A 15,375-nucleotide genomic window follows, 5' to 3' on the forward strand; every position below is an offset into this window, starting at 1 on the left:
TGCATGTTTTGATCGCACGTTTTTAACTGAGTTTATGTTATTTCATGCAGTGTTATAGCTATAGCATATAATACTGATTGATCAAGTCAGTAGTGGAATTCATCTGCTGTAACGCTTCAAATGGACTTTAAATAAATGCTTGTCCAAGTTGTACCTGCCTCCCGTGAGTACATTTGGTTTTAACAAAAGGTTAACATTTTAGAAAAAAGTCAGAAATAAAATATTCTTGCAGATAAATTGGCCTAGGAATTCGGCGCATTGTGTTAAAGTCTACAGTAAGGGGTTAAAAGTAAACCAAAGGGGAGATACAGTATAAAGAGATAGTGGTGCTTAGGTGAAGGTGAAACAAATATCTATAGACTTTTTTCTCTTTGACCTAAATCTGTTATACAAACAAACTTAGTTACAATCCAACCCGACTGGTTTTACAAAGACAAGGCCCGTCTGATACTATCTGTAGAATTTCAGGAGTATTTGTTTCTGTAATGTGAGACAGCAGCTATTATTTTTCTTGCTGTGCTTATGTTGCCACCTGGTGGACTTTCAGTTTGCAGCAACATAACAAAGAAAGAAAGTAACAGCGTTTAAAAACATATTAAGAACAACATTATTTATCCCTTTTATTTTGAGTTTACAATATTGAGGTTGTCCAAGAGTTGGAGAAATTCAGTTTAAAATTAGTTTTATTTTTGCTGAAACAAGTGTTACTATTTGTAGATTTTTTGTTTCTGTAATGTGAGACAGCAGCTATTATTTGTCTTGCTGTACTTATGTCGCCACCTGGTGGACACTCAGTGAGTAGCAACATCAAAAATAAAAGATAAATAACAGCTCTGGCCAAAAAAGCAGCTGTGAACACAAAAGAAAACTTGTCAAAAAACACCATTATTTTTCCCCTTTGTTGGGATTTTTCAATTTTAAGGTAGTTCAAAAGTTGGAGGAATTCAGTTTAAATTCAGTTTAAATTCAGAGTTATATCTGATCAGCGCTGGTAGAAGAAGTTGATGTGTTACCTGGTGAAGAAGATAGTGGCCTCAGCGTCTGTGTTGTGCGGCTGCAGGGCATCGAACACATACTTCAGATCCTGAGAGCCCGTCAGCTCGGGGAGGCCGGAGGACGTCATCTACAAACACAGAAAACACCAAACTCAGACGCATTTTCTGGGTTATTTCATTCCATCATATTGTAGCAGATTAACCCATTAATTGCCCATCGTTTTGTACAGTAAACATATTTAATAAAAAAGGCTTATACATACAATATATCTAACACTATCATTTTTACTTTACACAATTTCACCATGGTACCTTTAATCTAAATGTATTTTTTTATACGTCTACCCTATGCTATTTTCTTTTTTGGTAACTGAATGCTGTGTGATATCGATGTTCTCTGAAATGTCTATGTGAAGCCCCTTGAACTGCACTTATTGTATGAAAGGTGCTATACAAATAAAGGTTATTAATATATAAGTTCAGTCTCACCAGTGACAGCAGGTTGAGGAAAAGCCCAGAGTGTTTCCTGATGAGGTTGTAAGCCTGGCAACACAAGTCCACAAACAGCTGGAAGCGGCTGGTGGGTCGCTCGCCTCCGTTGATGACGTACGCCATGTCCGAGGTCAGAACGAAAGGAGCGCGGTCCCTGAGGGAGACAAGGAGAGGAGAAATGAATAATGTGAGCAAGTTAGTCAAGAAGTTGTAAAAAAAGTTTTAGTTTAAAGCAGGGGTGTGCAAACTTTTTTCACCGAGGGCTACATACAGAAAAATATATGAAGGGCTGGGCCGCTCGCTAGAGGTATACTGCCTCATAAGTTCAGTTATAAGTTAGCAAACTCAATCAAATAGGTAAAGTATGTGAGTGTTGGCAGCTCATCCCTTAAAACAGAAGCCTCTGATTGATTATAATAAGGAGAAATAGGAAGGGTGTATTCCAAGCTTGTTATGTAAATAAGTAATTGGGCTTTTTCCTCATCAACTAAGATTTGTTAGAAAATGTTTCCAACTTTAATCGACTGAATTTATTTGAAAAGTGGTTTTATTAAAGGTAGGGTAGGTAAGAATGGAGAACCAACTGGAGTGCGCTGAAAATACGCAACCGGAATAAATCTACCCCTTCCTTCAGACTTCCTTACAGAGCCCCTCCTCCAACAGACACGAACGCACACATGACCAATGAGGGCACGAGATAAGTTTGTGCACAGATGAAAGGCTGACAGGCAGGTAGGCCATCCAGTTACTTTAGCCGGGCCGGCTCAGATGATTGGTCGTGCTTTTTTCAGCGCCACGGCTTCCACAGATGATATTTTTTAATGGATTTATTGTCAAAGCATTTAATGTATTCATTGCTATCGGGATGTTCAGAGCATTCCATGGAATATAACTAAAAGTGTTTCTGAAGTGAATTACCTACCCCACCTTTAACACATGAAAACTACTGTGTAATATATGTTTACATTTATATTTAAGAAGTACAATATAAGCCAAGCACAAGAATTTGCTGAGGGCCGATTCAAAATGGTCCACGGTCCGCATTTGCCCCCGGGCCGTAGTTTGGACAACCCTGGTTTAAATCATTGGGTGAATGCACAACTCTGAAACTGCCTCAGGGCCTTTGGTTACTACAGAGCCTCTGAATATTTATGTGGTTGTGCTCCGACGCTAAGAATAGAAGCGCATAGTTGTAGAGCTACGACCCACTTCATGCAGGAAACTAAACATTAATCTTATAGAGTACAAACCCCACACCCAGAAATCAGGCTCCCTCATAGGTGATTTTTTACTAGTAATGAGCACATATGATACACGTGTCTTTAGGTCTGTCATGATAACTACTTTGGCAGGCCACGCTGAGTAATTTCTCCTGCATCACCAGAGCCGACCTGACCGCTATGAAATCTTCTTCAAGCCCTCTGGATGCTTTACCAACGTCCATGCTAAAAGAAGTTTTTTCATGTGTCGCTCCACCCCTGCTCCACATTACAAACATCTCCATTGTCTCTGGCTCCGTCCCATCATTTTTTAAGCAGGCGGTTTTTCAGCCCCTTCTCAAAAAACCCAATCTAGATCCCTTCCTCCCGAAATCAACTCAATACATTGCCGAATGACAATGGCCGTTTCTCAATGTCGAGTAAACCTGCTGCAGAGCCACTATTTCAAGTATACTACGTCATCGAGAATAACATCCTTGACAAATCCCAATCAGGTTTCAGAAAACATCACTCCACAGAATCAGCTCTCCAATGACATTATGATGGCATCGGTTGCAGGTGATTGCGTGGTGTTGTTGGACCTGAGTGCAGCGTTTGACACAGTGGACCACGCCATCATGCTAGACTCAGGGAGTGGGTAGGCATCTCAGGGTCTGCCCTCCGGTGGTTTGCCTCGTACCTCAGTGGGAGAAGTTTCTCCGTGGCTGTGGGCCCGTTCTCATAACACAGCACTCCCCTATGCTGCGCTCTGCCCCGAGGGTTCTGTTTTAGCCCCCCTTCTTTTTGCCCTTTACATGCTCCCATTAGGCCACTTAATTAGCTAATTCACAGGTGTCTCGTATCATTTTCATACAGATGATATCCAGTTATACTTCTCCTTCAAACCGGTCAAAATGGAGAACTTAAACACCCTGGTTACATGTCTGTCTGCAATCGAGGAGTGGATGTCAATACATTTCCTACAGCTCAATGCATCAAAAACAGAAGTCCTGATTTTAGCGGCTGATAACATCGCTTCTAAGGTAGCAAGCCACCTGGGTTCATTCAGTGGTAACGTTAGGGCAAACGTAAAAAACCTTGGTGTTACCTTCGATCAGTCTATGCTACTAGACAAACACATCAAACTCATGACTCGTACCTGTTTTTTCCATCTCAGGAACATTGCCGAGCTCTATCCAATGCAGAAATGGAGATGGCTATCCATGCCTTTATTTCATCCCGGCTTGATTATTGCAATGCTCTTTTTTCCTGCCTCAACAAAACATCAATAAACCGGCTACAGCAGGTCCAAAATGCTGCAGCCAGATTGCTCACTCGGTCCAAAAAAACATGCCACATCGCTCCGATCCTTTCTGCCCTGCACCGGCTCCCTGTCCATCTCAGAACCCATTTCAACTTATTGGTTTTCACATATAGAGCTGTCCATGGCCAAGCCCCAGCCTAAATTAACGACCTGATCCACCCTCACAGCACAACCCGGGCCCTGAGGTCCTCTGAGCAAGGCCTCCTAAGGGTGCCCCGAACCAGGTTAAAGACTAAGGGGGACCGAGCCTTTGAGGCGGTGGCCCCGAGGCTTTGGACTGAACTCCCCCAGAAACTAAGAGCCTCTGTCTCAGTAGAGATTTTTAAGGGGCAGCTAAAGACTCACCTTTTCCGACAGGCCTTTGGGGCGCCGGAGGAGGAGGTGAGTTAGTAGCTGTCTTTCATCTTTCATATTTATCCTATGTTTTACCTGCTGTGTTTTATGACTTTTATTCTACATTTCATAGCTGTACTTTGAATTGTGTATTGTGTACTGTATACTGTAAAGCACTTTGTACATTCGTGTTGAGAAGGGTGCTATATAAATAAAGTTTGACTTACTTACTTATCTGTTGAATTATATATGTAATTGTTCTAGAAATGATTGCAATAGACAATATTACTGTAATTCTAATGCCATTGTTTGCCATTTATGTAATGAATATATGAAGGCATAATAATGCAAGTACATTGTCAAAGAATAATTAAGTGACTTTTTAATTCTTAAGAATATTCAGGCATTTCAATTGGAATAAATAAATAAATAAAACTATACAACAAACAATGAATAAAGTGTACTTCTGGGCTCTCTTGACCAAACACTGCACTTATATTAGGTGCTTGATTGTCTTATTCATTGTGACGGGTCTGCAAGTGTTGAATTGTTTCTGGTCTAATCTTGTAACACTACCACTGTGACACAACGCTTAAGAGTCCATGTTCTCATCACCATATTAGATAAGGTAACCAATGGAATTAAGTTTCATCATGATTTCGTGTTAGCATACAGGTACATGACTCCTCACCTATTATCTAAAGACTACCGGTTATAAAAACCAAGTGACAGTTCACTTCCTGAAGGACAGACCTTTACACCCTGACAGAGCACCAAAGCTTTATCTGACTATCACGTGCAAAACACTCATACCCACAATCACGTGTTTAAGAGCATTTCATCTGACTCTCACCTTTTGAAGCTGCCAAACATCTGGGCGTGTCCCAGGAACTTCCCGAAGTCGATGTGGAACATGTGACCCGTGGAGCGCAGCATGATGTTGTCGTTATGACGATCGCAGATGCCCAGAACGTATGTCGCCACACAGCACCCGGCACACGAGTAGATGAAGTTCTCCGACGCCTAAAAAGAGGAAGAAGAGAAAAAGTGAGACACATATGAAGAAGTTCAGAAGCATGGATACTTAGTGCAGGGCTCAGGCTTCAGGGATTCTTTTGGTTGGATACATAGAGAGTACAGCAGGGCTATTCAATCCGGCCCCGGGGTGATATCTAATGGCCCTTTGAGTAGAATGTTAAAAAGTCATCACATTTATTTTTGGGCCAGAGTGCCTTTATTCCAGAGAGGGTGTTACATTGAGCGATAGAGGGGAAGACATTGCCTGAACACTTCGGCGGGCCCGGGTTTCGAACCCACCTACTAGCTACTGTAGTGACAACTAAACACAACATATGCACTCCACTATGCTGTTGTAGTATGTACTGTATCTGAAGCTCTTAATAGGATTGCTCATATTTCAAGCCATCTTTTTCCCGGCCCCTTGCTTCCGATCATTTTCATCAACCGGCCCCGTTCCAAACTAATTGAATAGCCCTGGAGTACAGTATTGATGTAGTGTAAGTGGAGGGCAACCATCTTAAATGCTTAAGAAGTGAAGTGACGTTTCAGACCAGAAACACCTCATTTTTTTGTACCTACTTTTCCAGATGTTTCAAGCTAAACCAGAAACAATAACTGTTGTACAGACTTTAGAGTTTGTCACCAGCCTTAAAAACATCGTAGCTCAATATCAATAAATATCTGATGACTTGAGCTGAAAAAGTAGCAAGATAATTAGTCAGACAATTTGACTTATATTTAGCCAATCAATGAATCCGTTTGATTTACTTTTTCTTCACTCAAGTGTTAATATTTACAGGTCATTTCCTCCTTTATGATAGTTAATAGAACATCCGTTGGTTATTTTCTTGATTATTCGATTCGTTTTCTATCAAATAAGACAAGAAAATTGTGAAAAATTTGACATTTGAGAAAAATGTGACATTTGAGAACAACATCTAGGGCTATGGGAAAGACTGAGCGACATTTATTTTACAATTTTCTTGTCTTATTTGATAGAAAACGATTTGATTAATCAAGAAAACAACCAACGGATTAATGTAAATAACGGTTATTTGCAGCCCCTCTGATGAAAGGTTGATTCCTCTGTTCTGCTGAAGTTCAGGGTCAAACCTTGATCAGTACATTATAAGGGTCAGAGGAGTGGAGTAAGGTTTCACATTTATAGGAGTCAAAGGTTGTAAACGCCTGTAAACTTCAACTGTGTGTTTTTCACTCCAAGTCAAGTCATTGAGTCGAAGTAAAGCTATAGTTTTAGTATTGAAGCCTTTTATTGCTAAGTGTTAACACCGTAAAAGGTTAAAAAGGTCTTACTGAGATTCATGATATATGTGAAACCCCTACTTTCTGTGAGATAAAGAATATTCTCACTGGTTTTTTCTGGTGTGTCTGAAGTGCTTTGACCTTTTAGCACGTATGCTCTATGTGTGTGTACCTTCTCATACTCGTCCTCTGCAGGGTTGTACTTGCGGAGCCACTCGGCCAGCGGTTTGTCTTTGAAGGACCCGGTGACGCCGTACTCCACCTGGATCTTTCTCAGGGTGTCGGAGGACGGCACCAGCTCCACCATGCCTTTAAGAAACATCACAACTCTTAGAAACACAATGCAAAAACATAACAGTCAGCTTTTTATTAATTGACTGCCATGGACAACTGGAATATGTAGACATAACTTTGACAATGCCTTTCCATAAACGTAGCTCATGAATAACAATTATTTGTTAAAGTGAGTGGTTTAGTTTACAGGACAGCGTTAATGATTTCCGTGCCCTCTGACAGCAGCTGAACACTTCCTTTGTACCTTGCTAAACATTTGCACTGTTTACTAACTGTACGTTTCCTATTTGAATGTACATTTTGTACTGGTTTTGTAATATCTAATTCTAATATAATCTGCACTGGTTTTGTAATATTTAATATAATTTGTACACTGTTTTATTTGTTCATTTGTTTACTAAAATACACATTTTAAGTGCAATAGTTACTCTTCTTCAACAATGTTTGGGCAGTCTCTTAAAACAGGATTTATTGCAGGACAGTTGTATTGCACTGCATTATTAATACCTAGGTGTTCCTACTACATTGATTGTTTGTGGCTAAATGTCAATGAAAGAGTCCTAAATCTTGAAGTTGTATCCACATCGTGACACTTGACATGTGAATGGGGGCTGTTTGTGTTTGCCTGTTACCTTTGTCCTTGCCGGTGGAGATGCATTTGAAGTTGACGATGCGCAGGTCCAGGCCCTCCTGCAGCCAGATGCGATCCATGATGCGGATCATCTGAAGAGCCAGCATGTCCTGCCTCAGGTCCTCCCCAACCTGACACACACACACAGAGGCACACGTTACAAAAACACTGAGGTTTTATAATTATTGTTTGGATCTCACTTCAGCCACCAGGGGGCGCAGTGTTCAGATGAGAAGCATGTAAACAACAATTCGGTGCAACAAGTTTTGTGAAAGCAATGACAACAACCCAGTGTAGACTAGTGGTGTGTGAAAGAAACACAAGAAGCAGTTAGGCACCATATCATGATGGCTGTTCACATAGAGTGCACATTGTTAGGCGTTTCTATGCACAGTTGTAAACAGTATTTGTGTATGCGTGTGTATGTGTGTGTCTGTGTGGGTATGTGTATGGATGTGTGCATGTGTGTGTGTCTGTGTCTGTGTCTGTGTCTGTGTGTGTGTGTGTGTGTGTGTGTGTGTGTGTGTGTGTGTGTGTGTGTGTGTGTGTGTGTACACAGTACCTTGAACATAACATTGATCTCTTCTCCCAGCGGGTCGGCGTTCACCAGGGCCAGCTTGAGAGGAACTGCGTTGGAGTTGAAGAAGGAGCAGGCCTACACACACAAACAGACCGTATGAATTGTATGTTGTTTTGCCCCCCCGTCCAAAAGGCTTCATACTGTATGTCATCATTGCACTTCTCCAAAAAGGTCCCCATCCAATGACTAAACGCATTATGATCATAACCAGATATAAAGTCATTAAAAGGGTCACCAGGTGAACTAATGGCCTCTACAAACGCCTGTGACCTGGGAGAGAATAGCCATCAGCTAAAGGAACACATGATTAAAGCTTTCTAACTGCCAACAATTCCTTTTGTGATAAGCAGTGATCATCCTTTAACTTAAAGTGCATTGCAGATATAAAGAATGTGACTGTGTATATGTCTGTATGAGGTATTTGAGAATATACCAATGCATGAGTTTCATATGTTGGTGAATGGGTACTTCCCATGTGCCTTCACAGGCTCATTTCCTCAGTGGGTTGAACCACAGAGGTTCTGCAACAAGTCTGTTTTCGTTGTGTTTCCTGATCATCTGTTGATTGACATTGTTTTCTTATTCTGCGGCTCTCTGTATCTGCAATGTTACAGTTTTGCATTAACTCCTGCTTCTATGTATTTTCATGTGTTATGATGCTACCACACATAAAATCCTCAATTTAAATGAATTGGATTTATTGGATTAAATGAGTCTTAAGTGATTTAATGAATCGTTCAAGCCTGTCAGCATTATGAATAAAGCATTGAACTTTCTGCATGTGTGCAGCATGTGTCTCTGTGTGAGACCGGCTAGTTTGACTTGTGCTTCGTTCATCGTTAGGAGATGTGCTCCAGTGTATCTTTGTGTATTGTTTTACTTTAGTCACTTTCTTTCAGAAGTAAAGTTGTTCTTAGTTTACTTTGCAAATTGGCTGGTGAGCCCTCTTTACTTTTGGATTATTAAACATCACCTTCAGCAATCAGTTTTTTCTTTTTTCTCTCGCCCAGTTATTTTATATTTTTTAACTTCCCTTTGGTTCCCCTAGTCCAGGAGGGAACGTAACACAGCCTCACATCTTTTTGCATGGTAAATGATCATCTTTTGTGTGAGAGTGTGTGAGTGAGTGAGAGTGAGTGAGTGAGTGAGTGAGTGAGTGAGTGAGTGAGTGAGTGAGTGAGTGAGTGAGTGAGAGAGACAGAGAGAGAGTGTGTGTGTGTGTGTGTGTGTGTGTGTGTGTGTGTGTGTGTGTGTGTGTGTGTGTGTTACCTTCATGTTGAGCTCCTTGGCCACCAGACTGGGGCAGAGGGGCAGCCGACAGCTGTTCCTCTGGAAGAAGTTCTGAACGTTTTCAAGACCCTCCTGCAGCGCCACCTGAACAAAGAGAAATATAAAAAACATGCATAAGAAAGTTCCAACACACGGACACGATGAAGTAACGTTCAATATAGTCAGAAGTCAACCAAACGCACACTGACCTGTCTCGTTGAGCCCCCGGCCTGGCGGACCCTCTCGGCCACGGCCCCCAGCAGAGTGACGAGGTGAGTCTGCTTCTCCAGCTCGGCCCTCAGCTTCACGCCGCACAGACACAGCAGCGCCCCCAGCACCCGCTCATAACGTCTCCCCCAGGCGGGGTCCTGCACAGCGTCCTTCAGCAGCCTGCACACATTACACACACATCATACAGGACAATTTCCCACAAGCCTGATTTAATGTGATCAGAATCAAAGTGCCTAAATCCTGACAAATATACATTTTCCTGATTGACGACTGAGCAGAGAGTTGGATTCAAGAGGAAATCTACTTGGGCTTCTGTTCCGCTGTGAACTCACCAGTAGAGGTAGTGGGCGATGTTGATGTTGGCCAGCGCTCTGGACAGCAGGAACATGACGAGGGCGTTTTTTAAGTGACTATCAAACTTTAACGCCTAGAAAGAAAAAAAAGGATTGGGAGTTATAACACAAGAAAGAGGAGGTAAGTAGAGTATCAAGAGTATTTAAAAGAGCAGGAAGAATATGTATCTGTGTGTATTTGTATCTGTACCTGTACTAGCTGTGGCAGGTAATCAGCCAGCTCGTCATCACTGCTCTTCTCAATCCAGCTCACTGCCACATTTCTTACTTCTGTATCTGCAAACCTACATAAATAAATCACACACACCATAAGAATTGGTACATTTTCATAGCAGCAGGCACCGAGAAAGGACAAAAAAACTGTACTAACGAATAATAGAAATAGAAAAGCATTCCCAGAATATAATTGTACACAACCTTTTACAATATCTATATCATTTCAAAGTTCTTCAGGAAACGTTTGGGCCAGATGTGAGATAAGGTGTGTTCACATACTTGGAGTGCAGCAGCTCCAGCGCGGTGACGGGCGGCAGCAGGGGCCAGTGGTGCAGCAGCGAGTGGATTTGAGCCATGCTGGCCCAGTCCCAGCCGGGCGCGCTGGCCAGCACCTTGGGGAGGCTGCTGGGGTGGTCCTGCCTGCAGTGCAGCCGGTGGTCCCACAGGAGCTGGTGGTCTGCACGCTTCAGCCTGGAGGCGGAGCCAAGACAGAAGAGAGGGGAGATGGAAGAGATGGAAGAGATGAAAGAGGTGGATGAGATGGAAGAGGAAGAGATGGAAGAGATGGAAGAGATGGAAGAGATGAAAGAGGTGGATGAGATGGAAGAGGAAGAGATGGAAGAGATGGAAGAGATGGAAGAGATGGAAGAGATGGAAGAGATGGAAGAGATGAAAGAGGTGGATGAGATGGAAGAGATAAAAGAGGTGGATGAGATGGAAGAGGAAGAGATGGAAGAGATGGAAGAGATGGAAGAGATGAAAGAGGTGGAAGAGATGGAAGAGATAAAAGAGGTGGATGAGATGGATGAGGTGGAAGAGTTGGAAGAGATGGAAGAGATGGAAAAGATAAAAGAGGTGGATGAGATGGATGAGATAAAAGAGGTGGATGAGATGGAAATAAATCATTTGGACCCACAGATGTGTTTTTCACCTTTGGTCATATATGACCAAATCAAATTTGTTTCATGTCATCTTTAATTTTTATTTGTGAGACTATCTTTAGGTTTCAACACTGTGAAAATATACAAACAGAAAATATGTAATTAGTCCAAGTGCACTTACTTGACCTAATTGACCAACACACACGTTTAAAACAGACAAAGAGTAAGAGCACTTCAATTCATATGCTCCATTTCTGAGGTGTCAAGGTTGGCAAGTATGGTTATGACCACCACTAATTAGGTGTGACATTTATTGGGTAGTGTCCTGTAAATACAGGCGGAAATGTTTGCACCTTGAAACTAAAGTCATGTCTGTCACATCACACACCCCTTGATCGACCACCACATTATATCAACAAGATACAAACTTGAAGAAAACAGAATCATATCAGTACATCAGGTTTCATAGAGCTAAAACATTTCAAGTGCTACTCAACTGGCTTTAGATAAGCCAGTCCTTTATTAGTATATAAGTGCTTTGTTAGTAATTCTATCGCTCGAAGTGGAGTCGAAAGAGATGAGTTTTCAGTCTGCGCTGGAAGATGTGTAAGCTTTCTGCTGTCCTGATGTCAATGTGGAGCTCATTCCACCATTTTGGAGCCAGGACAGCAAACCCACGTGTTTTTGCCGATGGGAACTTGGGTCCCCCTCGATATTTTTTTCACAATGACTACTCTTTCAAAACTGAACTGATATGCCACTTAAATTCTAATATACTGCATATAATTAATCATTTTCTCATTCTCACTTCTTCTACAAAAAATGCTTGTAATATTTTTGTTATTATTTGTGGTATTTCTTTCAAACATCTTTTCTTATATTTTTTAATTGCTTGAAATGAGCTTCTTTTAAGAATGATAATTCCTCTTAATGTGTTTATTATGCACCATTATACATCAATGATAATTCTTATTATTATTAAACCTGTTTTGAAAGCAGTACTTTAAGAGAAATAAAGTTAGACTTCTCCGTCAGACAGACTGAGTTTGTGGTCTGTTTTTCTCCATATTAATACAAATTAATAATAATAATAATACATTTGATTGATATATGTGCTCAAAGCGCTTTACAAGCAAGTAAAGAAGACAAATAACAACAAAAGTAAAAAGTGCTAAGCTAGGTGGAATAAGGGCGAGGCGATAGTGGATTAGAGATTTTAGGCAAGATTTATAATAGAAAAAATGAATATTTGTCCTTCAGGGAAGTTAAATATCTCCGTCAGATAGCGTTTGCCTCTCTGAGTTTGTGGTCTGTTCTTTGACCCTGACATCTCCATATTAATAAAAACTCATTTGTCCTTCAGGGATCTCCCTCCACGCGACAGACCGGTGAAACTGCAGCTCAGGGAGTCTTGCGCCTGGAGGCTGGAGGGATGAATGGGCCGGACAGGCAGCAGGCGGTGAAGGCCAGTGAGAGAACGCTCTGTGCTAAAGGGCCGTTTGAGGCTCATGGATGTTGGCAGCGTGGAGGAGATTTGGCTGGCAGCAGGCACAGGAGCAGCTGGGGGAGAACCGACACGCTGCAGCAGACAACATGCAGGCCCGGCTGGCAAGTCAGTGGCATCTTTTAAAAATCTCCCTAAATCTATTAAGTCCAACGGATTTCGGGTGGTCTGAGAGGCGGCCAAGAAGCTGTCTGCTGAAGGGGATAAATCTCTCCAGGAACGCTGTGTCTGTGCTCGACTGGGAGTCTTACGAATCACTCATTAAAGTCTATGACAAGCCCAGGAAGCAGTCAATGGACTACCATTATCAATTAGAAGCAGATACAGTTTCCTTAACATTAAACTACACACACGTTCTGATTAAAGGACACTGACTCTCAAACTAGGTGGAAAGTTGAAGAAAGAATTTAAATGTATTTTGTTGTTTTGGCTCATGGAGATAGACTTTTTAAATCACTATTTGAGAGAGAATTAGACTCTCCAGAAGTCTCTTAAAGCATCTTGTGTTTGTACAAGAAGCAAATCTGTTTTGCACATCAAGCTGAGCCACATTAAGAGCACCTCTCTAGCGGCATTATTATATCCAAAAGTTTTATTAGAAACCCTTCCTCGACATCACCTTTACCTGCAAACTCAGAAAACTGTGGAATAAGGCTGCCACAATAACAGTTTGAAATGTGAATGATAATACTCTTAGATGAAAACCCATTTATAGTTGTGAAAGCATGGGGTCATTGTCCTACCCAAAGTTTGAAGCTCGGCTGCAGATTTTCTCCAGTTTGCGTCTCAGATCGGGGTCCAGCTCCTCCAGAGAGGGGGGCTCCGGTCTAGGCTCTTCCTTTGGTCCCACGTATAAAACCTCTAATGGTGGGTTGGGGAAGTCCACCTGATGGCAACACAATGTCCAGATTTGGGATCAGTTCACTCTTCTGAAGACTCTAATACTACTGTCTACGACTACTACTGTGTCTACTACTACATAAACTGTCTGTGATCATCTTTGCATTGCCATGTGTTGAAAGGTGCATATAAATAAACTTGCCCATCCATCCATCCATCCATCCATCCATCCATCTATCTATCTATCCATCCATCCATCCATCCATCCATCCATCCATCCATCAATCTATCCATCCATCTATCTATCTATCCATCCATCTATCCATCCATCCACCCATCTATCTATCCAGCCATCTATCAATCCATCCATCCATCTATCTATCTATCCATCCATCCATCCATCCATCCATCTATCCATCCATCTATCTATCCATCCATCCATCCATCCATCCATCCATCTATCCATCCATCCATCCATCCATCCATCTATCTATCTATCCATCCATCTATCTATCTATCCATCCATCTATCTATCTATCTATCCATCTATCCATCCATCCATCTATCTATCCATCCATCCATCTATCTATCCATCTATCTATCTATCCATCCATCTATCCATCTATCCATCTATCTATCCATCCATCTATCCATCCATCCATCTATCTATCCATCCATCTATCTATCTATCCATCCATCCATCTATCTATCTATCCATCCATCCATCTATCTATCCATCCATCTATCTATCCATCTATCTATCTATCCATCCATCCATCCACCTATCTATCTATCCAGCCATCTATCTATCAATCCATCCATCCATCTATCTATCTATCCATCCATCCATCCATCCATCCATCCATCCATCTATCTATCTATCCATCCATCTATCCATCCATCCATCTATCTATCCATCCATCTATCTATCCATCCATCCATCTATCTATCTATCCATCCATCCATCTATCTATCCATCTATCTATCTATCCATCCATCCATCTATCTATCCATCCATCTATCTATCCATCCATCCATCCATCCATCCATCCATCTATCCATCCATCCATCCATCCATCTATCCATCTATCTATCCATCCATCTATCCATCCATCCATCTATCTATCCATCCATCTATCTATCTATCCATCCATCCATCTATCTATCAATCAATGCTCGTCTAGCAGCACTAACCTGTAGCACTATCCTCTCGGCGGGCGTCTTCCTGCGGCTTCCTGCAGAGCCTCCGGCAGCAGACGCTCCCTCAGGAGACGACCACACACACAACAGCTGACTGCCCCGGGCCAGCACCCTGAAACACACAGTCAGCAATAGTCAGAAAAAACAACAAAAAAACAAACAGCCAGAATAAGCAATCGTTTCTAAACAGCAGCGCTTACACCGTGGGAAGGAAGTGAAAGTGCATGCTTTTACAATGTCTTGCTGGAGGTCCATCACAGTAAAGAAAGGGCAACTTTTGGTGCAATAAAAGACCTGTTGAGATTCTGTGTTCATTGAACAAGTAGGAGAAATGTTTATTTACAGCCCAAGCAGTGATTGATAGAGAGGACACTCGAGGGGAATTAGCAGGAGTCTTTGTCTCTAAAAATGTTAATCTCCACTACTGACGTACAAAGAAGACATAGGAACAGAGTAAATGTATGTTTTAAATGTATTTTGTACTTATTTCATGAATTTTGATGAATATTTGTCCTTTTTGGCACTTTGTGCTGCATTTCCTGTACAAAAGGTGTAATACATATAACGTTAATTAAATAACTATCTCTGTATGTACTTTATTTCCTTCTGACTGAATTTGCACAGGCATTACCTGTTTTACAAATACATCTTTCACAACTCAGTGATATTTCATGTTCCATAATAATAATAATAATAACTTGAATTGATATAGCGCCTTTCATAACCTCAAGGTCGCTTTACAAAGAAACA

At 41.5% G+C, this 15,375-nt stretch overlaps 1 protein-coding gene across 1 annotated transcript in view; it reads right to left on the reverse strand.

Annotated features, from left to right (window-relative positions):
* The window catches only part of pik3c2a (phosphatidylinositol-4-phosphate 3-kinase, catalytic subunit type 2 alpha), a gene marked incomplete at its 3' end in the record, with an annotated part of 56,583 nt that overhangs the window by 1,659 nt on the left and 39,549 nt on the right, over positions 1–15,375 (reverse strand). The window contains exons 14-26 of the mRNA XM_079684585.1: positions 14,620–14,737; positions 13,329–13,471; positions 10,480–10,671; positions 10,175–10,268; positions 9,964–10,058; positions 9,610–9,790; positions 9,401–9,505; positions 8,114–8,206; positions 7,553–7,682; positions 6,799–6,935; positions 5,197–5,366; positions 1,485–1,641; positions 1,014–1,123 (exon numbers count right to left, since the gene is read on the reverse strand). Coding sequence (XP_079540711.1) covers positions 1,014–1,123; positions 1,485–1,641; positions 5,197–5,366; positions 6,799–6,935; positions 7,553–7,682; positions 8,114–8,206; positions 9,401–9,505; positions 9,610–9,790; positions 9,964–10,058; positions 10,175–10,268; positions 10,480–10,671; positions 13,329–13,471; positions 14,620–14,737 — 1,725 coding nt within the window. The remainder of the gene's footprint in view (positions 1–1,013; positions 1,124–1,484; positions 1,642–5,196; positions 5,367–6,798; positions 6,936–7,552; positions 7,683–8,113; positions 8,207–9,400; positions 9,506–9,609; positions 9,791–9,963; positions 10,059–10,174; positions 10,269–10,479; positions 10,672–13,328; positions 13,472–14,619; positions 14,738–15,375) is intronic.

This window comes from Notothenia rossii (genome assembly GCF_949606895.1).
Source record: "Notothenia rossii genome assembly, chromosome: 5".
Lineage (NCBI taxonomy): Eukaryota > Metazoa > Chordata > Actinopteri > Perciformes > Nototheniidae > Notothenia > Notothenia rossii.